The 24,052-nt window shown below is 43.7% G+C and overlaps 1 protein-coding gene across 1 annotated transcript in view; it reads right to left on the bottom strand.

Annotated features, from left to right (window-relative positions):
- FBXL7 (F-box and leucine rich repeat protein 7) overlaps positions 1-23,632 on the bottom strand; it is a 325,742-nt gene extending 302,110 nt beyond the window's left edge. The window contains exon 1 of the mRNA XM_077809165.1: positions 23,559-23,632. Coding sequence (XP_077665291.1) covers positions 23,559-23,595 — 37 coding nt within the window. The 5' untranslated portion in view covers positions 23,596-23,632. The remainder of the gene's footprint in view (positions 1-23,558) is intronic.
- Positions 23,633-24,052: the final 420 nt, after the last annotated feature.

A 24,052-nucleotide genomic window follows, 5' to 3' on the forward strand; every position in this document is an offset into this window, starting at 1 on the left:
AGTGTGCTGGGACAGAGCTGGTACTATTGGATCCTTCTTCCTTTGTGCTTTTCCTCTTGGACAGAAGATCTGTGCAGACCTAATTCCTTAGGACCCATGTGTGAGGACTCATCTGACTTAGATTGAGATGAGGAGGGATCCTTTTTTCTTAAGAGGCAGACCTGGATGGGGATCAGTCCTTAAGCCTATGGCCATGCCCCCTACTCTTGAGAGAGTTTCCAGGGCTTAGCGGTTTTGGCCCCTATTCTGCAGCTCATGCTCAGAGGGGTGCTGCTTGCAGTTTGAGGCTGTTGTACATGGGGATCTCACTTGTGTGGATCCAACTGGGGGTTCATGGCCTTCTACGTGAGGTGATTCCACAGATGGAGGTCTCATTCCTCAGGGGTTGGAGAAGGGAAAGAGCAGCAGATGCTGCACTTGGTGGCTATGTGAGCCTCTCCAAGGCAGTAAAGGCAGCTCTGGTATTCACTGCTGATGGAGAAGGAGCGGGGGCAGGAGAAACAGTTTTTAAATCTTGGGACTCTATATGGAGAGGTGTAAAGCAGGGAGAACTAACTAATTAAACTAGCTATAAAACACACTGAAACACTTAAGTTTAGACTTACTTATAACTATTTACTATTTGTATTTAGATACTGAAAGTAGAGGAAGATCATAACAGACACTGTGAATTGTAGAGCAGGCCATGCAGTGGTAAGAAGGAACTGGAGAGGCATCAGTCTGCACCATCTTTTATGCACTCAGTTCAGAGCATGAGAAGAGCAGCTGCATATGCAGGGACCAATGGAGACTAAAATCCAGTCTCTGCACATGGAGCACATGCATATATCCACATGTGACATACAGGAACTAGTATTCTAAAAAGAGCATCAGTTTATTTTGGATTTGTTCGATCCCAAAAGTCAAAACAGATTTTTGGGTTGAAAATTCACCCAAAATAAAGTTTTGCATGAACTGCCATGAACAACACTTAGCTTCACACTAATCTGCACCTTTTTAGCAGGAAAATTCACAATAAAATTTTAGAACATGACAGAATTAAGATTAGTCACCATAAACAAATCAAGGTGATTGCTTCTCATAGGTGGAAAGGCAAAAATGCTCTCAAGAAACTTGTTACAGACAGTTCTGATAATTAGTCAAAAACCCCAATATTACAAGCTAGAAACGGTCTGTCCCTAAACAGAGGACTGCAACATTAAGAGTTTGTAGATTTATTCTCACATATCTTGACAGTATCCTCATTTGCACTTTGTGTGTGTATATATATACACACACACTCACTCTTCACCTATGGATTATTTCCCCTCTTACTTTCTACTGACAAAAATCATGTAAATTAGATTTGTTCAAGGTATTTCCATTCTCATGTACAAAACTTACGGTAAGTGTGCAGCAGAGAACGAATGAACATCAAGTCCTATCTTTGCCATTTATATCCTGCTTTGATTTAGAGAACTGTAGATAGTCTTATGGGCTCCTCTGTCACCATCTTTTTCCTATATCGCCTGTACATAATGACTAGAAATAGTCAATAAATCATCTTTGGGCTGGGTCCCAAAAGACATTTTATAAGTAGTTTGAAAAATGATTTGTGATGCTCTCTCCCCCATTTACTCAAAATGAATGATAGTAGATGCTATTGACAACAAATGTACTTATAATGAAGCCAGGGAGGCTTTTCAAGTGCAGTAACAAGCATGGAGCAGAAAGAGGATATGGGGAATTAGGAAGGTCCAATACAGCATGTGAGGATCCAGAAGCAGCAGATGTCTGCTGAGATACAATTCCCGTTCAACTCTCAGAGAAAGACTAGAGACCAGTTTTGTCCCTCAGAGACTTGAGCTCCAATTCCCAAAGAATTAGTCTGATATTCTTATGGAAGTTATGGAATGGATCCCTTGCCTCTCCTCCCTTAGGTATCGCTCTATCTGGAGGGCATTCCACCCAAGAATCTCAGCTGGAAGCACTCCAGTGCAGCTTTCCTGCCTGGTTTGACTCTCACTGCTCCAAGTATTTTTCCAGTGGTTATTAGATTTTAACACTGTAAAAGTAGTGCTAGGTGCCCACAACAAAGTTGAGAGGCTGCACCTAAATTTTCTTATGACCTTCTGAGAATGCTCATCTGTTGCTGTTACATAAAAGTCATCCATCCATATATTGATATTATATATCAGACAGATGAGATACAGTACATTAACTCTGGAACCTGTCTAAACACATTAGCATTTGGCAAACTAGGTACAATACATCTAACAGAAGAAGTAGCCCCTCTCGAACCCTTCCCCCCCCCATATGTTCTTTATTAAATAGTTTCTTTTAACCTTAACTTTAGTCTCACCACCCTTAGTTTTGTTTTCTTAAAGGAGAGGATATCTGGTAAAATACTCTTTACTTCAGTCTTATACCGTGGTCTCTCTGATCTGCTGAAACAAGTTTCATTCTCTTTCACACAAGGGAACTCAAGTCTTGTTAAATACAGAAGTTTGCTTTGTTCATTTTTAGCATATTGGACATATTGAAAGAGCAGAAAGTGAATATTAAATATGCTTCATGTACTGGGGCCTGATGCAAGAGACTTCACAAAATGCCTTATGGGCCAGATCCTCAAGTTCTATTGAGCTATTCTTGATGCAGGACCATGTGAAGGAGACAAGAGTAATATTAGACCTTGGCATTCCCCCATTCCCAGGGGCAGCTGGAGGCCTATTCAGCTTTCTGTTATAAGCAGGCCAGCACTGAGGCTGCTTTATCCTACATCAGCTGCAATGGCCTCTTAGGAGCTACTCTTTCAGTCAAGGGTCACCTGGATGCAGTGTGCTTCAGCACTCTTCACTTCCCCTCCCCCCCAACTAGTACACTATGCCACACAGAGGATTCCCCTACACAAGAAGAATGCCCATAGCAGATTAAACCTGGTTTTTCACCTTTTCACCACCAGAACTGCACGCAAGGAATAATCGGGCACAAATTATGTTCTGAAATATTTTCTCTCACACACACACCCCTCCTAGACACACACAGGTATTGTAAGAAAACTGCCAATTTAAGTGTGAAAGACTAGGGACATCTCTTTCCATTTTTATTGATTTGGAAAGAGTCAATGCATTACTCATTTGAAGTATGTAGCAAAAATAAGTTGATGACAGTATGCTAGTATCTAAGTCATTTGTAGACATAACACAACATCCTACTTTCAGAAAGGACACTGCTAAGATTGGCAACCCTAAAATTTAGCCTACAATAAAGAAGTTTTACTTTTATGTATTACTGCCCATGTAAAATGTGCCAGCCTGAAAGGCCTGGAGAAAGAAGTCATTGTTGTGGGTTTAAATTTATCCACACCTCCAAGCTAACACTAGCTCTCACACTTTGAGAGAGTAGTTCTAGGAATGAGATGGTAATACCCATAAATTCTTTAGCCTCTCCGCTTAGACTATGAAACCATTAAATCAACTAATTATTTTGAACTATGGTTTCCATGGTATGGGCACTGGTCCACTAGAAACTGGAATAAGACCAAAGACTCATTACACACGACAGTAAACAACCATATAGTAATGATTTTCTAGCACAACTGATCTGGCATAGATTAGTGAATAAGTAACCCCAAGGCAAAAAGGTGCGTAAACCCATTTCCAACCTTCTGATTCATTCAGTTCCCACCCCGAGCTCCAACTATTTTTCTTTTTAAATATATCTTTGTTTGTTTGGCTGCCCAGATTAGGGCCTGGGATTTTAAACCAATGTATCCCTTAAAATTAGAGGACGTAATAATATAGAAATTTTTACAACAGAAAAGTAATCAAAGTCAAGGAGGAAGGACTGGGATTACACTCTAGGCCACTTAACCTTGGAAGCTAATTAACTGGAAAGAGACTTGGCAGGATATTTGAAAATTCACATCATAAGGAAAAGTTTTAAATATACTTGGATTCCAGATCTTCATGAAGTTTAGGAGCTTCTTTCTTCCATCAAGAAATTCTTTATACAGGAAGGACTAATGGGATAGAAGCAAGTCTGAAATTTTGCCTCTTATGAATGTGCCACGCTTCTTATGTTGAAATGCCTGCATACCGCCAACATTGCATACTCTAAATGAGTAACATCTGCAGCAGCAGCATGTATAAATTAACTTTACAGAACATCCATCAAGGGGGAAAAAAAGTCTTCCAGTAGACCTATGTTCTTCAGCCATTCTAATTTACTATAAGCCTCTTGCAAAGATAATTACCAGTAGGGCTCACAGAGTAACATCAGTGTCACAGAGAACAGTTGCACTTCAGCTGCCAGACAGCTCACTGTCAAACCAAAGAGCTAAACTCAAGAATTATCCAATTAAGGTAAAAATCACTATATCCAATAACTAATCTGGCTCCCTTTAAGTGCCCTTTATTCTTCTTTATGGGTTGGAAGACCATTTAAGCTCAATTAATAGACCTTGTTTTAAGAGTATATGCTGGAACTTTGGCTCCAGAGGCTTTTAACCTCAGGCTTCGTACTTGCAGGTAGTTCCCATCTTTCATTCGGAAGATGGGAACTTAGCTAGCACTAGAAAGTTAAATACCTGTCATTTGCTGTTAGAACTGGGACTGTCACATTTTTCTTCCATCAGAAGAGTGTATAATTGAAATATATTGGGGGAAACTTGTTAATATTAACCAAGCAGTTCTGCCAACCATCTGTAAGACATTTAAGCATTGTTTTAAAGTAAAAGGAAGGAGTAGGATTTTGTACATTCACCACTGGAAACTTATTTCTTGTCTTGTAGAATTCACAAGATTGAGGTGTGTTTGGGGGAAATGAGACAGACACGCCCTTTTCACTGCAATCCACTATGGGTATCTTAATAACCTGCACCTCTTCATGCCCACGATAAGCACTCACTTCAACTGTTACACTGCTTTAGAATCTCCTACATGAAGGCTTTTTCTTCAAGCAACGCTGCAGCAGACTTGTGTCAGTGTGTAGCTACAAAGTCCAGAAATGGTTGGGAAGAACCACCCTCACCATCAGATAAACACAGTGCAACTGCAACTTGTAAATGAAAGATCAAAACTAGGTCAACCTGAAGTGTGAGACCTATATAGCCAACTAAGGTCCAGGAATCTTCCACTGAGACGCCCTCAATCTGACAGCCAGAGTACAAATCTCCAGGCCCCATTCTATAGTCCTGTCCGATTTATGAGCTAGCTGGCACTGACAGAATGCATTTCCAAACGAACAGAGAGGAAGTAGAGGAAGTTATATTGCGGCCCCACTACTTGTTGCTCAGTCCATGTAGGGATTTCACTAGAGGCTACAGAGCCTCAAGCCAGTGGATGCAGGGAGGTTACTACAACCTGAGCAGAAATCACTGGAGTGATGAAGGGGGGAAAACAGATGGCTACTTTCCCCCCTTTTCTCAAGGGAGAGTTCTGGGTTGATAAGCAAGGATTTTAGAAGGCTTCAGGGGAACAGGTGAGGTTATATACCTAGGATCTTTTCAGAATGGTGCATGCTGAAAAAAGTGCTACTATGACTAGTAGGAGACCATACCATAGATTAGAACATTAAACAAATACAAAGACTGTCCCTGCTCCAAAGATTTGAACATATGTGGTGACAGTGGATCTTGCTAAAGCACATGCCATTCTTTTTAGCATTGCATAAACACAACATGCAAAATAGTTTGAGGGACAACAATTAGGAGGAAAACCCAGCCTACATCTAAAGTTTTGTATGGGTCTTTTCAAATAAATGTGCCTTAGCTTATTTTAACTTATTTATTATAAAGTTATGGGGTCCTGAAAGCACACAGGTTTTGCACATGATCTTTGTACATCTACTATAGGATTCCCCATGATGAGCCAGTCACCTAGATACAGAAGGATTACAATATACTGCATTCCAGTATATAAACTGCTCTTGCCAAATACATTGTCAGTGTTTTGAGGCATTTTATCACTGAAGAAAGCTCCATAGTGGAATACTTTGATTCATGTAAAGGAACTTCCCGAACTTCTGCAAACTGACATGAAAGACACATCCTGCATACCCCACTCACTGGGGTACCCGCTGGTGAAGTGCCAGCATCTTCTGCCTTTGGTAGAAGATAATTTAGCTCAGCTGACAACATTCCCACAATAAAACCTTGTTTTAAATCAAGACTCATGTGATCTTGACAGTTTACACTGTTAAAACCGATTTTTAGCCTGCTTTAGGTCTATACACAAACTAGCTTCTAAAGGTTGAAAAGCAATAATCTGCTCAGGATTTCCCTCATCATCCAACATACATGCACTTTTAAAATTATGGGAAAGTTAGCAACATGTAATTTTGTTGCAGAACAACTTAATTTAACCTATAAAATTTGGCTAAGTACTCCAGCAGTATCCACCTACTGTAAGTCAGAGTCTTACATCATGAAGTGATAATGGTGATAACTGTATTTAACCCTTTTAATATCCACACTGCAGTACACTCACAGGAGGAAGTAAATTTGGTATCTCAAGTACTATGAGGTGATAAGCGCTTTAATGGTGAGCACTGTACAGTTTTCCAATATACACTCATAAGGTATGCACTGAAAGCAGCAATGGTATGCTTCAGTTGTCATTAAGAACCAAATTCTGCATATTCAGACCTGTGAAACTCCTTTCAAAATCACATATACCCATGGGTGTAACAGTATAAACTTTGGCCTAATGTTTTTCTTTCAAATTATCCTGAGTCCCTCTCGGAGCCCAAAGGATGCCCCCATTTGTCTGCTATTCACTCCTGCCCCGTCAGCAGCAATCTAGATGACTAAGAGTGGAAGCAACTCAATTAGCAAGATGGCTCACCGGAACATACAAGTCTGTCCCCCTCCAGCTTCTCCCTGGAAGCTGAATATGCAGCTACTCAAGAGCTACCAGTCTTTACTGGCCACATTCCAAAAATTATGGCTCAGTCCTTGAATAAAGTGAAGACACTGGTCTTTTTTGTTGGCTCACTTAAATAAAAGAAGTGATGGGGATAGAGATGCATACTTGAAAAGCTCCTGTGTCTGGCTGTGCTCATTCTGGTTTAGATTCTATCCACCTGAAAGCTAACCAACTAGTCTGATTGAGATCTTTGTTCCTCTCTCTGGGACTGAATTAAGAAACCTTACACTTCAGTTTAAAAAAAAAAAAAAAAGGGACCTTCTCCTCACAAGGCTCTTTAAAGTGAGGCTTGGCAAAGAGGGAAGCAGAAAACCCAACATTTATCACCAACATTTTTCTTGTGTTCAGGTTTTGTAGGAAGTGAAGTGGCTCAACTCCACTTCAGTAAATGACCCACCAAGTGCAGAAGCTCAAGGATTCAGTTTTGCCTCAAATGTGAGTCATTTCTAGTTTGGCACTTATCGAGGGAAATGGGGGGAAAAGTCATACGGTATGTTACCTTGGAAATCTACAAAGTAAATGAAACACACTGGCTCTCTCTGCTCCTTCATAGCCCCATCATCATCAATTTCACATCAAATGGCAATACAGGACTGCAATAAATTATGTATCTGGGGAAGACACTTCAGCTTCTCTTCTGTGTTGAGGCTTATTCTTTCTGCTCACTTCCACTCCCAATATTAATCTGCAGGCAAGCTAGTGTCATTTAGAGCTCTGGGGCAGAGGAGAAATCTGATTTGTACATGTGTGATAAGAGACTCAGTTTAGTGAAAGATTTGGAAATGATAAAAGTATCTCAGCACTAGTATTTTCTAGCAAGCCAAATGGGTGCTTAGGACAAGGGGAGTGTGGCTACACAGATGATCGGATGTTGCTGCATAAGGAGTTCATGTATGGCTGTGTTACTCTGAGCAACAATGCCATGAGAGAATTTTACCAAACATGCAAAGCCAGTGCCAATAAGACCACCACCAAACTGTGAAGTAATAAGGGTAACCCCAAAGGAGTGTTACCTGGACTAGATAGGGTTGCCACCCATCCGGGTTTTACCCAGACACTCTGGTTTTTGACTTCTGTGTCTGGGTGCCATTTAGGGTTGCTAGGTGCCTTGTTTTTGACCAGAAAGTCTGGTCGAAAAGGGGACCTAGCAACCCTAAATGGCTCCCAAACCAAAAAGTTCGTTTACCACAGGTTGGGAGGAGATGCCGGCTCATTAACCATCAGCCAGTGCCATTTCCTACCTGCAGACAGGCTCTTTGAGATGATCCAGTGAACAACTGGGGGGGAAAGGGGGGGAAGAGAGAAAGAGAGAGGAGTGAGGCCTCAGGAAAAGAGGCATAGTAGGGGGCGGAGTCACGAGGGTCCAGTTACCAGCAATTAAAAACGTGGCAACCCTAGCCTGGATTAGCTGTCTAATAAGCCAACTCCTGCACCTGGGGAAAAGATGTAACTTAATTAGTCAACCCTTATAAAAAAAGAGGGCTGTAAGAAGGGAATCTGCAACAGCTGGAGGTTCCTGGGGTGGTGCTCCCAATGAACTGCCACTTGAGCTACTGCTGAGAAACTGCTCCAGAAAACCAAACAGACAAGAGAGGAGACGGTCTGGGAAGCCCTTGAGGGCTGGAGACTGAGCCAGGAAAGCTTGTTATGGGAACTGCTGCTGCGAGAGACCAGTCTGGGGAAGGGACTGCTGTGCTTGCACAGACTCTGAAGAGTCTGCAAGTGGTGGAAATTGTGTTGGTTAAGAAGTCTCAATTTAAAAAAAAAAACAAAAAAACTATCCCAGCTGAAGATAGTTTCCCCAGATTCCTTGAGAAGTCACAGACATGACTTAACCCAGGAAGTGAACTGACCTAGCAGAATAAATCTTGGTCAGGCAGGAGGAGGGCACTATAAAATAGGCCCAATTACATAGACTATATCACACTCTGTATATGAGTGAAAGAAAAAAAAAAGTCTAATTTTGAAAGAATTTAAGCCATTTAAAAACATTATTGGTATTCCTCCCCCTCCCCAAGACATTACACCAGTGGTTCCCAAACTTGTTCCGCCACTTGAGCGGGGAAAGCCCCTAGTGGGCTGGACCAGTTTGTTTAACTACTGCATCCGCAGTACGTCCCTCGGCCCGTGCCGCTTCCAGCGGCTCCCATTGGCCTGGAGCAGCGAACCGCGGCCACAGGGAGCCGTGATTGGCCGAACCTACGGACACAGCAGGTAAACAATCACGGCTCCCTGTGGCCGCGGTTCGCTGCTCCAGGCCAATGGGAGCCGCTGGAAGCGGCGCGGGCCAAGGGACATACTGCGGACGCAGTAGTTAAACGAACTGGTCCAGCCCACTAGAGGCTTTCCCCGCTCAAGTGGCGGAACAAGTTTGGGAACCACTGAATTACACATATACACCTTTTAAACACTGTGGGTGAAATTCTGATCACTCTGACTTCAACAGGGCAGGCTAGGATTTCACCATTGTGAGTTGGACTTTAAGGACTTCTCCATATCACTGGAAAGTTATACCTAAATTGAGCACTCAAGAAGGGGTCAGGACACTGGCAGGTAGTTGAGTCCAAGAATAATTTGTGGTAAAATGTTGACAGACATTTACATTTGTGATTGCCCATTTATCCTGAGGGACAGCAACAAATGTACATATGACAATTAACTTTTGGTTTTTGCGGAATAGGAAAAGCTTAAAAAAAACTATTATAAAAAATAACTCCCATTTGCACTCCTATTAGGAGCTCCAGCTTTGCAGAAAGCTTACTGTGTCTTTGCAAAGCACTGTGGAATTCTAGTACATCTTTCCTTGTTTACCATCTTTAGATTGAAAGCATTTTGCAGTAGAACCTCAGAGCTACGAACATCTCTTGGGAAGGGAAGTTGTTCATAACTGAGCAAAACATTATGGTTATTCTTTCAAAAGTTTACAACTGAACACTGACAATACAGCTCTGAAACTTTACTATGCAGAAGAAAAATGCTGCTTTCCCTTTATTTTTATAGTAGTTTACATTTAACACAGTACTATGCTGTATTTGCTTGTTTTTATTTTAATTTTGGTTTCTGCTGCTGCCTGATTTGGAACTGGAAGTATGCAAAGTAGTGTGTGGTTGACTGGTCCGTTCGTAACTCTGGTGTTCATAACTCTGAAGTTCTACTGTTTAGTTTAGATCACTAGAAAGTAATCCAGAGTCCTTTCTAAACCTCAGTAGTTAACCTGCTAAATAAAAACTGTCAGAATAATATGGATGTGGGATTTAACTCCTTTTGAATCAAATCAAAAAAAAGAAAACGGGGAAGCAGCAAATCCTTACCTTTCTAGAAGGATATGGATTTTGGTCATGTATTTTTAACTAGGATTTGATGAGCTCATGGCTATATCCGCGTGAGACTAGAGGACAGGATTTCCTTCCAAGTTTAAAATACTGAAATGATTTTTCACCTGTGTTCATTTTATTTTATACTACAAATTATACCCTGTTCACAATGAGTTACTTTTTATTGTAATTTTCTAGGATGGTACAATGTAGTCCTGTGCCAACGTTACATTCTGAAGTAAGCTGAATTCACTAGAGTTTAGGAAGCTTGTTTTTAATTGTCAAAAAATATTAAAAACAAGTTTAACAGCTGGCAGTTTGCCAGAAATAAATAGAAACTGAAGTTCTTGCTCCTAAATTCTCAGAATGTCTATTTTGTCCAGTCACCTCTCCTATTGACTGCAAGTCTTTGGGTGATTAAGTTACAGTACACAGAGAGCAAAACATATGCTTTTAGTCTTCAATGGGTTTTTTTGTTTTTTCCCCCTTAAGTAAAAGCCAAGAATGAACAAAAGTAAAGCCTCCATATGCAAGAGCACACATGGAGGATGGAGCCAGAAAAAAAAAATAGCTTCATGTCTGCAGAGACATTTCTTAGAAATGTTTAGGTGCAATATGTACACACACGGATAAACAAGGAGAAACTAAGGTTTCAAGGGATAGGCAGTTTTTTTATATACAAAAAGAACTCAAACATCTGTATCTAGCTTCATAGGTTTCATGGGATACAAAACTGTTTTTACAAAATTAAGTGCTGAAATTATATAAGGCCCCAGTAAGGGTAAGCCCTAGTCACTTCAGAACAAAGTGACATCACTACCATACCTCAGGTTTTTGACTTTCAACCATGCACCAAGGTATGGCCAGGCATAGTTGGGAAGTGTGCTAGTGATGTTTTACTGTCTGTATCTGTCTAAACTGTCCAACAACATGTGAAGAGACACTGAATGAGAGTTGTTTAGTGGGAACAGGAAGAAGTTCATATAATGGCCACTGTAGCAATCTATACAATCCCATGGCATACTACATATAAATGTCCAGAGACTTCTCATTTACTGCTACTGAAATTCATAGGAAAGCAGCAACATGGGACACCAGGAAAGCAGAAGACTTCTGATTGCCTGAAAACGGGAAGCTTGCATTTAAAATGTTGCTCAGTTACAATCCATAGTGGTGCTAGGCTCTCAGGCATTTATACCCATCCCTCTAAATTCCAAGAGTTGGAAATTCAAAAAAAAGACATGATCTTCAGTAGAACAATATATTTCACATTTCAGAACCTAGTACTGATCTTCATCAACTTGATAAAAAAAGTAATGACATTTTGACACTGAAAAAAAGCTCCCTCAAATATAGTTTAATATACTAGACAAAATTTATGAAAATTAGAGCTGAAGACGATCTATTAGGTAGTAGAATCTATCTCCTTGTCATTCAGCATGCCTGTCTATTTTATACTTTGATTATAAGCAATTCGGGCCAGAGACCGTCTCAAATGTGTTCATTACAAAGCACAAGGGGCTCCTGGTCTATGACTGGCATTCCTAAACAATATAAATAAATAAGTTTCTACATGCACGCTTTCTTAGTTTCATTCATTCAACTCATACAGAAGTCATACGATCATGAGTAGTTCCACAATCCCTAGTGTTTACACTCTTAAAACATTTGTATACTCATATATTCTTTGAGTCATTTATTGAAGTTTTAACACACATACACACAATCAAATTAATCCCTTCTGCTCATCTACAGACTCCCTCTAAGCTGTCATCTTTTGATACTGTGCTAGTTAGATTCTTTCAGTGTTCCATATGAAGTCCCATCAAAGCCATATAAACGCCATGCTTTGTCATAAGATACCTACCTCTTCAAGCACAGCCCCAAATGTCATCTCCTGTTTTTGAATACATGGTTTTGCATTGTGATGGGCAGTACTTTGCTATCTTTTACTCCAAATTTTCATTCTGTATAAGCGCTTTCAGGACAGGTGTGGGGGGGGTGGTATTAAGCCCATACAAAGCATTTCTACTCTCTCCATCAGAGATGAGAGCTTGCATTTTTTCTAGTTAATCATCACTGTGATGTTCTGCCCATGTTTTACATTAGTTCTGTTTGCACTGATGTTCAGAACTCCTCCTTACATAGCATGACCAGCTGCCATCAACATGCCATTTAATTCCTCTTCCAGATCACTGAAAGATATTTAAAAATGGGATCTAACATGGCAGTTCATTACAACACATTCCCTCCAGCTTGATACATTGATGCTACCTCTTTATTATCGTCCTTATGTAGTTTGCAATCCAAGCAATATACATGTGGACAGATCAAGGTGTAACAATATCATGATTACCTGAGTATCCAGTCCAGAATAGTGAGAAGGCAAAGCACTCTAGCCACTCTTTCTCCAGCACAACCTTATGAAGGGAGGACTGCAAATTCAGCCCTATATTGCCCAGGTTCTGGGAGTATTCAGGGGAGTGTGCACAGCCTCTTGGTGAGGCCAGACCACTGTGATGGGGGACATAGCTAGGGCCAAAATCTGACCCAAGAAATTTATTATGGGGACTACACTCAACTGTAAGCAGCTAAATGCAAGCTCCAATTTTCAGGGCAAACTCACTTTTACTGCATCAGAGAAATACATTTATGGAGCAAAGCAATATAACATTGTCTCCTTCTGACAAAATAAATCCATTTAATCATTTGGCGGTGGTCTAATAAACCTTGAACTTCAGAGCCCAGAGATGTGCTCATAAATATACAATTCTTCAAAAAACAAAAATCTCCCAGTGTGAATCACTTGTCCATAAGCCCCAGAGAGAGAGACACTTCACATGATTTAAGACATTGAGACAAATTTATGTAGCTGTAGACAGGAATTTCCTGATTCAAACACAAGCACGAGAGGGAACTTCCTGTTTCCTCTTTCTTTCCTCCAAGAAACATTTTTAGGAGGATTTACTAGTACTCCAAGCCATTAATTCCCTGGAATATATAGCTCAGGTTAGGTATAGGATTACCATTTACTGTACTGCAGTAAGAATGTAATGTCTGTGTTAATCTAAACATGACTCTACTCTGCAATTCAGAAGTGCCACTGTACTATATGTTTCTGTATGCAGGTTGGTACACCAATAATGCATGTCCAGACCCTGATCCAGAAGATGTACTAGGACAAAACTGGGACCAGAGTGAAAACCATGGCAGTCAATGCTATATTCAGTATACAATTTGTAAGCCAGTGGACTTCTGTGCACCTAGCAATAGGATCAGAACCTAAGGCCTGGTCTACACTATGAGTTTATGTTGGATTTAGCAGCGTTAAATCCGAATTAACCCTGCACCCATCCACACAACGAAGCCATTTTTTCGACATAAAGGGCTCTTAAAACCGATTTCTGTACTCCTCCCCAAGGGGATTAGCGCTGAAATCGACATCACCATTTCGAATTAGGGTTAGTGTGGATGCAATTCAAAAGGTATTGGCCTCCGGGAGCTATCCCACAGTGCACCATTGTGACCACTCTAGACAGCACTCTGAACTGGGATGCACTGGCCAGGTGTACAGGAAAAGCCCTGGGAACTTTTGAATCTCATTTCCTGTTTGGCCAGGCGTGCTCATCAGCACAGGTGACCATGCAGAGCTCATCAGCACAGGTGACCATGCAGTCCCAGAAACAAAAAATAGCTCCAGCATGGAGCTAACGGGAGGTACTGGCTCTGATCGCTGTATGGGGAGAGGAATCTGTGCTATCAGAACCACGTTCCAAAAGATGAAATGCCAAAATATTTCAAAAAAAAAAAAAAAAAAAATCTCAGAGGCCATGAGGGACAGAGGTTAAATCAGAGACGCAACACAATGCTGCATGAAACTTAAGGAGCTCAGACAAGCGTACCAGAAAACCAAAGAATCAAACGGACACTCCAGAACAGAGCCCCAGACATGCCGCTTCTATGCTGAGCTGCACACAATTCTAGGAGGGGCCGCCACCACTGCCCCACCCCTGTCCATGGACTCCAATGATGGGGTACTCTCCGCCATGCCTGATGATTTTGCAGATGGGGAAGATGAGGAGGAGGAGGAGGAGGAGGGTGAGCTTGGGGACAGCACACAGCCCTCCCTGACAGCCAGGATCTTTTTTATCACCCTGACTGAAATACCCTCCCAACCCAACGAAGCCAGAGAACGGACCTCTGGTGAGTACCTTTTTAAATATAATATAGGTTATAAAAGCATGCGTTTAACGATTAAGTAGCCCTGAGGACTTGGGATGCATTCGTGGCCAGTACTGCTACTAGAAAAGTCTGTTAAATGTGTCTGGGGATGGAGTGGAAATCCTCCAGTGACATCTACATGAAGCTCTCCTGGAGGTACTATAAAAGCCTTTGCAGAAGGTTTCTGGGGAGAGCAGCCTTATCCCGTCCTCCATGGTAGGACACTTTACCACGCCATGCTAGTAGCAAGTAATCTGGTATCATTGCATGACAAAGCCTGGCAGCGTATGGTCCAGGTGTTTGCTGGCATTCAAGTAACATCCGTGCTTTCTCTCTCTCTGTTATCCTCAGGAGAATGATATCACTCATGGTAACCTGGTTGAAATTAAACTCCCCTATTAAGGGGACATTCTGAGGTGGCCGTTCCTATTGGGCTCTTTGCCTGTGGCTGAAAAGAAATCCTCCCCACAGATAGCCACGTGGGGGGGGGGGGGGAGACGCGGGGTGTGTGTGTGTGCGCATTGGCGCTGAGCTGTTTGCATTTGGCTAGCAGGGATCTTCCCTGATACCAGCGAGGCGGTGGGGGGAGGGGTAAAGCGATCATCCCAGATAATTGGATTGGGGGAGGGAGTTAGTTTGGTTTCTGCTGCTGCACGTTAACAGGAAAACCGCAGCACTAAATGGCCAGCTCAACAGGCTTTGCTTAGTATGGGAGAGGAGGGCGCTGCTGTTATGAAGGTTGCAGAAGCCGAAAGACTCTGGCTTACCGTGGCCGCCTGCAAGCCGAATTCTGTTGCCCGGCCCTGCGTGTGTGATCTCGAACACCAAAGCCACAGGCACTCAATAGAAGATGCAAAATGCGACGTTGCACCAAAATCACACGTGCTATGCAATGTGAATAGTGTTGTTCACTGTGAAAGCGTATAGCCATTGTTCTGTAAAATGTATCTTTTAAATATTTCACTCCCTTTTTTCCTCCAGCAGCTGTAAATGTTTCAAGCCTCCCTCCTCCGTCCCAAAGGCTCTCTCAGATAAGGCAGCGGAAAAAAACGCATGCACGATGACATGTTCTCTGAGCTCATGCAATTGTCCGGCACTGACAGAGCTCAGCACAATGTGTGGAGGGACACAATAGCAGACTACAGGACAGTGGCCGATGAACGTGAGGAGAGGTGGCAGCAGGAAGATCAGAGGCGGCATGAAACAATGCTGGGGCTACCGTGGAATCAAACGGACATGCTCCGGTGTCTGGTGGAAGTTTATGAACGGCAGCAGGATCACAGACTGTCGCTGCAGCTCCTGCTTAACCGCCCTCCCTCCTCTCCAAGTTCCATAGCCACCTCACCCAGACGCCCAAGAATGCAAGGGGGAGGGGGAGGCTCCGGGTACCCAACCACTTCACCCCAGTGGACAGCTCAAGCAACAGAAGGCTGTCATTCAACAAGTTTTAAAGTGGCCTTTTCCTTCCCTCCTACCATAACTCACAAGGTAGCCCGGGTGGGGTATCTATTAATAAAGAATACATGTTTTTTAAACTATAGTGACTGTTTCCTTTGCAAGCAAGCTGTGATCGAAGGGGGGAGAGTGGGTGGCTTACAGGGAATTTAGAGGCAACCAAGGGGGTGGGTTTTCATCAAGGAGAAACAAAACAGAAGTGTCACACAGTACCCTGGCCAGTCATGAAACCGGTTTTCAAAGCTTCTCTGATGCGCAGTACTTCCTGCTGTGCTCTTCTAACAGCCCTGCTGTCTGGCTGCGCATATTCAGCAGCCAGACGATTTGCATCAACCTCCCACCCCACCATAAATGTCTCCCCCTTACTCTCAGAGATTGTGGAGCACACAGCAAGCAGCAATAACAATGGGAAGATTGGATTCCCTGAGGTCTGAGCGAGTCAGTAAACTGCACCAGCAACCCTTTAAACGTCCAAATGCACATTCTACCATCATTCTGCACTTGCTCAGCCTATAGTTGAACATCTCCTTACTACTGTCCAGGGTGCCTATGTATGGCTTCATGAGCCAGGGCATTAAGGGGTAGGCTAGGTCTCCAAGGACAACTATAGGCATTTCAACATCCCCAACAGTTATTTTCTGTTCTGGGAAGTAAATCCCTTCCTGCAGCCGTTTAAACAGACCAGAGTTCCTGAAGATGCGAGCGTCATGAACCTTTCCCAACCATCCCACATTGATGTTGGTGAAACGTCCCTTGTGATCCACCAGTGCTTGCAACACCATTGAAAAGTATCCCTTGTGGTTTATGTACTGGTTGCCCTGGTGGTCCAGTCCCAAAATAGAGATATGCGTTGTGTCTATGGCCCCACCACAGTTAGGGAATCCCATTGCAGCAAAGCCATCTAGTATGACCTGCACATTTCCCAGAGGACTTTGGAATGTTTCATCATTTTTAGAGGTAGGTGAATCCTGCAGAAAAATATTGTGTAAGAATCAGAAAATTTAAAATGAAAACACTTCAGCTGTGTATGCGAGTTTACTTGCCAGAAAAATGCATGTGACCAACTTTATTTTCAGGAATGCTCACAAAGCACAATTTTATGCCAGAATATTAACAGAAAGTGAATTTACTTTCTGCAAAGATGTGCGGTGTCTCAAAAGTTATCCCCATTCAGATCCCGATTCTGAAAACTCTTATGTTTAGGCTCAACTCTAAGCATGCAAGCAGACCCACTAACTTCAGCATGGCTACTTACATCCTTCACACATGAACCGTTAGTAATTAAGCATCTGAGCCTCACTCCGGAAACACAAAGTACTCCGTGATTTGGGGTGACCAGTCAAACCCAAGCAACAGTTCAAGTTTTGGATTTAAATTTTTCAAAAAGCAAGTCATAGATAAGAGGTTCTGAATACTGAACATGTTTGAGAAGAGTCTCAAACAAAGATTCAATCTGTGTTAAAGGCAGTGTCCATTGGGGAAGCACAAATAGTCTCACAAGAGGCTTCTGTATGGGGAGAGATAAAAATGACTGGGACTTTTCAGCTTGGAAAAGAAATGACTAAGGGGGGGGGGGAGAAATATGATAGAGGTCTATAAAATCATGACTGGTGTGGAGAAAGTAAATAAGGAAGTTATCTACTCCTTCTTATAACACAAGAACTAGGGGTCACCAAATGAAATTAATAGGCAGCAGGCTTAAAACAAACAAAAGGAAGTATTTTTTCACACAACGCATAGTTAACCTGTGGAACTCTTTGCCAGAGGTTGTTGTGAAGTCCTGATGTTAATTAAGATTCCACAGTGGGAGGGGGTGGCAAGTAGTGTGAATGCAGAGGCAATTCTTGAACAACAGTTACTGTTAAGTAACTTTTCAAAGGTCTGTGTACCCTCACTTGAGAGAGAGAGACCAACAAGTGGTGCTCCACCAGGATAACTGGACAAGGAGTTTAGCTTAATACAGGCAGTAGGACAGCTCTCTGAAACATACCACTGGAGCACAATGCTAAATCCAGGAGTAGTGACTGGTGAAAACATGCACCAAACTCAAAGTACTCCTTTGCAAATGTACACTAAGGGAACCAAGGCATCATATGTTGCTCTTGGAAATTGCCCAGCAAGAACATGACTCCAAGTGACCGGGGTCCTGGCTGCTTACTTCTGTTCTCCAAGCACAGAGACCCCAGTGGGGTTCAGGGCATCCCACAGGGCATAATTAATGGGACACGGTATGACAGTTAGCTGGATGAGTAAAACATCCTGTCAAAAGCATCCAGCTTATGCCGTCCTGTCAGAAGGGCCAACAAGGTAACTCACTGTGCCCCTTACTCTCTTCTGTGTTGTCCATTTCACCTATGAAGCTGGTCAGAGAGGTGTCCTTCAGCTAATACAGGACACATCTTACCACTCTTATATACAGGAGGGGAGTGAGAATGAAGAGGGAGACAGCCAGCCTTGGCCAGCTTGAGAAGGCCAGAGCTGATGGGTAGGACCAGCTTCTCCAAGGTTTGCATTTTATTATGTTCAATAGATGTCTCTGCTGCCATACACTACAGTTTGCAACTGTAGTTTATTTCCCTTTCTCCCCAGTAGTTCCTGAAACTGTCTGTGTTAGTCATGAAGGGAAACAAATGAAGCACCAATATGATCCTCTGCTAAGGTGCCATCTTATGTTCCTACAAAGGAGATTTTTAAGATTCCTCTGAATGAATCTCATCCCATTTCTCAGATATAGGCAGATTCTCCCACAGATCTTAAAGGCCTGGGCTGGGGCTGTTATCATTGCTGGAAAGGAAGGTTGCCTTGGTACTGGGTGAGGAGGTGTCTGCAATAGAATCAGAGTCAGTGTCAAAATCAGGCAGAGAGTTAGTCTCACAGCCTCCAGCAAGGGTTTCATGAAGTCCTGTATGTAGTGCTACTTCAGAAGCTTGAGAGGGCCCTGCACGATATCCTTTTATGATGTCTGGATCTGAAGGGATGAAAGATGACCGGGGTCTTGAGGTCAAGTTGGGGAACCAGGTTCATTTCCTAAGGGGTTGAAGGCAGTTCCAGATTGAGACTGGAAAAGTCAGTACAAGCACAGAATCAAGCACCATAGAAGCATGTGCTTGGGGTGATTAGTAGCCTCATTTGTGCCCCACACACGCCAGCATGGAGAAAAGTGAAGGCATTACTGAGATCTTAAATAGCGAGGAACCTACGTCAGCGCAGAGATGTCTCCCTCTGTAAGGGTATAGAAGAGACCACAGTGGTGCCATTGGCTAGTACCTGGGGCCCTCATTGAGCTAGGAGTATTAAGGAACAGAGAGATGGTGCTTCCACTTTCCTTTTGCTTACATCCCTCCTGTGATGACACGTTTCCTATCTGTTACCTGCGTGGACTTGTAGAACTGAGACCGAGGCATCGGCATCAGAGAATAGATGCCGAGTTGGTGGCTGGGGTAACTATGTCAAATGAGGAGTAGAGACAGAGCTGGGTGCTTCCGTGTTGTTAAGGCTATTGAGGGCCGAATAGGCAGTTGCCAGTTTGGTGCCGCTTTTGATTTACCAGCGCCAGTGGCATGAGGTAAGAGATTCTGGCCCAGCATAAGGCCAAGGAAATTCCAGTCTTGGGTCTATGAGAAGAAGTGGAGCTGAGACTGGAACAGAAGAATATCTTAAGTCCCATGACAAAGAACTTCGTAATTAAGGCTGGTCTCAGTACACTCAATAAGTGCATCAGAGTATCAGGCTGTATGTATTGAGAAGACAGATGAGCTTGGATCCTCAAACATCTCTCCCTTCTAGTGCAGGGAATGAAGTTGTGACAAACTGCATACTTGGGTTACCAAGTGTATCTGCTGCCAATATAGAAGGTACTGGGTACGGGCATCAGTCTCCAATATGATCTGGTATCATCTCTTGAGACTCTTAAGGAACTCAGGGGCTCAGCAAAATCCCCAGGAGGGGCTGAAGGTTCCTGAGACAAAGGCAGACCATATATGATAAGCTACCTATACAACTCTACACAACCTACCTATGAGGAAAAAAAACAAAAAAAACAAACAAAAAAAAAAACTATAAAAAGGGAAGATCTAGCCTGAGGACAGGAAGGCAACAAAGGAAATTAGGACAATGTCATATGAGATCTCTCATGCACCCTTCCCCCTCCATTATGGATATCTGCACCCCTCCCAAAAAAGTAATTAAATCCCTGTACCCCCTCGCTGCTAACTGCATCAACCCCACAATCCCCCTGCATGTTGTTAAAGGAGTTCATTCACCAAAAAGCTCTACTGCACAGAAGGGGTGGGGGGGGGAGAAGGGGGCTGACCATCTCAGTGCAGGGTCCCCCACCCCTATTCACAGAATCATAGAATCACAGAATATCAGGGTTGGAAGGGACCTCAGGAGGTCATCTAGTCCAACCCCCTGCTCAAAGCAGGACCAATCCCCAATTAAATCATCCCAGTCAGGGCTTTGTCAAGCCTGACCTTAAAAACTTCTAAGGAAGGAGATTCCACCACCTCCCTAGGCAACGCATTCCAGTGTTTCACCACCCTCCTAGTGAAAAAGTTTTTCCTAATATCCAACCTAAACCTCCCCCACTGCAACTTGAGACCATTACTCCTTGTCCTGTCCTCTTCTACCACTGAAGATAGTCTAGAACCATCCTCTCTGGAACCACCTCTCAGGTAGTTGAAAGCAGCTATCAAATCCCCCCTCATTCTTCTCTTCTGCAGACTAAACAATCCCAGTTCCCTCAGCCTCTCCTCATAAGTCATGTGTTCTAGACCCCTAACCATTTTTGTTGCCCTTCGCTGGACTCTCTCCAATTTATCCACATCCTTCTTGTAGTGTGGGGCCCAAAACTGGACACAGCACTCCAGATGAGGCCTCACCAATGTCGAAGAGAGGGGGGACAATCACATCCCTCGATCTGCTGGCTATGTCCCTACTTATATCCAGCTCTTCGTCCACTGTCACCCCTAGGTCCTTTTCCGCAGAACTGCTGCCTAGCCATTCGGTCCCTAGTCTGTAGCAGTGCATTGGGTTCTTCCGTCCTAAGTGCAGGACCCTGCACTTATCCTTATTCACCAAAGACAGAACTGCAATTAGGGCTCTAAGGATTTGTGAGAAGGTTGAGGGATGGAGAACATATTTTCCCCCCCAACATAGTATCCCTTTGCAACCAAGGTTTTAGCTGACAAACCAGAACTAAAGCATGAACCCATTCCAATTTTGGATGTAATGTGGAGTGGTGAGTTTAGACGCAGGGATTAGAATGCTAATTCCTCCCCTACAAAACACTCTGAGGTGCAGATTTCAAGACACATGCTTGGTCCATTTCTAGAATAAGTTCTGATAGTAAGAATTGATGTGAACACTCGTACCAGACTAAATCAGATCTCTGGCTGGCAAAATTTCTGACTTCATGGGCTCTTTTGAAGGGGGAGCTCATTTGGCAGTAAATGAAAGGAATTTCAATGTCTGTATAAAAAATGGTGTTTTTCCTTTGTCACTATCTTCATGCATATTTTGGATGTGAGTGACGCGTATTCTTTGGCACTTGCCTACTGGAGTCTCAAAGAATGTAACAGATCATAGGCCTCGCTACAAACAGACCCAGTGATCTTATATTGTCCTGGGTACCATGAGGGTGAATTGTACAGATGATCATTAAATGTTTAAGAATAAAAATAAAAATAGAGCACCTCTTTTGCAGTCAGAACAACAAAAAACTTTCAAACCTTCCTATTGGTTCCCTATTACCAGCTGACCTTTCCAGCAGTCTCCTACAATGCTTCAGTGCAGACCAAATTCATTGCTGGTGCAAACCACTGAAACCAATACGTTTCTATAAGGATGAATTAGATCCTGTGTATCTAAAACCAAACACAGTAAAATTTCACTGAAGTGAAATTGCAGAGGTAGCATTTATGGATAACAGCTGGAGAACATTAACTCTGTCTCTTTCTCTTTCTCCCTGGGGTTGAAAAATGTTGCTGTTCAGACAGGAAGCAGTCATATACCACACTGCATACTACAAGATTTACAGGATACAAGAACAAGTTGCAAAGCATTAGAAATAATGCAGTGGGGGAGGGGTTGATGCAGAACCTATCACAGCAGAATAATTTTAATTGTCTCATATTTTAAGCCTCACTGATGTAGTTTACACAGAACAGAAACTGGTCCAATGGCTGAACATGAAAACTGGACAGCACTTAGCCATTTAAAATGGTTAAATATCACTCCCCATTATTTACTCTTCCCTGGATCAGGCCCTAGATGAGCAGAAGTGCTAAGTGCACTTAACTCCCACTGAGGTCCATGGACATTAAGATGCTCAGCACCTACCTGAAGGTGCTCACAACACATTGTTAAAAACTAGGACCGAGAACATGTAAACAAATTGGAAAGGCTAACCAGGTGTTTGATTTCACTCAGCCCTTATTGGGATCCAGCAGCGGACAGACAGAATGACCCTTGGAAAAAGTTATTGACATGACTAAAAATACAGACTCTACTGGTGGTTACAGGCTGATAAAGCAATAAAGGGAGCAGGAGTTACAGCAACAAAAAGCACACCCAACTACTTCAGCTATCCATGTGTATATGCTTCATCAGGGACTAGTAACTCAGACCCTACCTTGCCGCTCCCTGTGCAGAAAATGCTGTTATTTTAAAATGCAGTCTTTATAACGGCAGACTATGTTGGAGTTAGCACCCCTACAAATAGGGTATCGCAGCAGAATTTATTCAGTTAAGTTGCTGCAGTTGTGCTCACTCTTAAAAGGGGGAAACCAATTTCTTTTACTACAAAAAACAAAAAGTGCTTTTACTCTTTTACCAGCTCTGGCAGCTTCTTTCAGAAGCTTTCCATTTGCCAAAAATCTTGGAAATATAAATGTTCCCTGCCAATAACTTCGACGACATGAAGATAACAGACTAATTATCATTGATTAGCCAACACAGTCTGCAGAGAGAACAGACACCTATAAGGAGCTGTCAGGGAGAGAGACGGGTCAGTTGACACACCAGGGAAAACTTTGCTGTAGACACTTCAAAACCATGTAGCAGCAGCTCAGTGAGGCAGAGCCACCCAGGTGGGAAAGGGTTACTGCATGTAAAGCGCATACAGGCAGCATTCAAGAGCTATGGGAGCTATATAAGAGTAACCAGATTTGCAGAGTGACCAATTGGTGTCGGTACAGGAGTGGGCATAACAAGTAGCTGAGGCTAAAAGGAAGCGCAGTGAGGCTGGAGAGGAGAGGAGGGGTGTGTGTTTTAGAGCTGGAGTTTCTAGCTCCCATCTAAGGTCCAGCTGCTTTACACGAATGTATAGGAAATATTGGTTTGAACATTCTTGATATTTCCCATGCCACCCATATGGTGGCCGGAAAGCTCCCCCTCTTTCTGCCCTCCCCAACTGCAAACAAGCTTCAAAAGTTGGGCTACAAAGGGAAGCGAGCCAAACCCATCCCGCAACTGGCCAGCCCCCTCCCCCGCTCTCCCTACTGCCTGGGAAGGGAACTTTTCCCACTCTCGGGCTGGGGACACACACAAAGCCGACTCCGCAGCCGGCTGGACGTCCCCGCCCGCCCCAGCCCGAGGAAGGAAGGCGAGGGGAGCGGGGTCCCGCCCAAGGCGCTCGGCGACTAGCTGGGCTGGGCTCACTCACCCTCACTGCCGTACTGTTTGCCATTGTTCGCGCCCATCCTGCAGGCTTCATGCTCTCCGGCTGCCCGCACACACCATGGCTCCCCGGCACCGAAAGGAGGCGACTGGGGCGGGGACCCCGCTGGTCCGGAGGTTCGGCTTTTACATGCTACAGGCACTCGGGTCCTTCAGGGGGAGCCAGCCCCGCCCCACGCAGCCACCCCAAAAAGGGGGGGGGGAGAGAAAGTGAGGGGAAAGCCCCCGGTGCCCTCACCCCCCGCTGCGGGCACCACGCCTGGCCAGCAGCTCCACTTATAATCCACACACGGGTCAGCAGCAATCCCAGCGCGCAGCCGCCTCCTCCCGCCGGCAGCGACTGATGCGCCTTCCGCAGCCCGCTGGGGCGGGGCCGCTGCTCCTCGGGTCCCGCCGGCGCTGCCGGGCTCCCCTTCCCCGCCCGCGCCGGGAGGGCGCAGCAGCCACTTGTTCCTCGGCCCCGCGCCGGGCCGGGCCGCG

Source organism: Eretmochelys imbricata, chromosome 2 (genome assembly GCF_965152235.1).
Source record: "Eretmochelys imbricata isolate rEreImb1 chromosome 2, rEreImb1.hap1, whole genome shotgun sequence".
Taxonomy (NCBI): domain Eukaryota; kingdom Metazoa; phylum Chordata; order Testudines; family Cheloniidae; genus Eretmochelys; species Eretmochelys imbricata.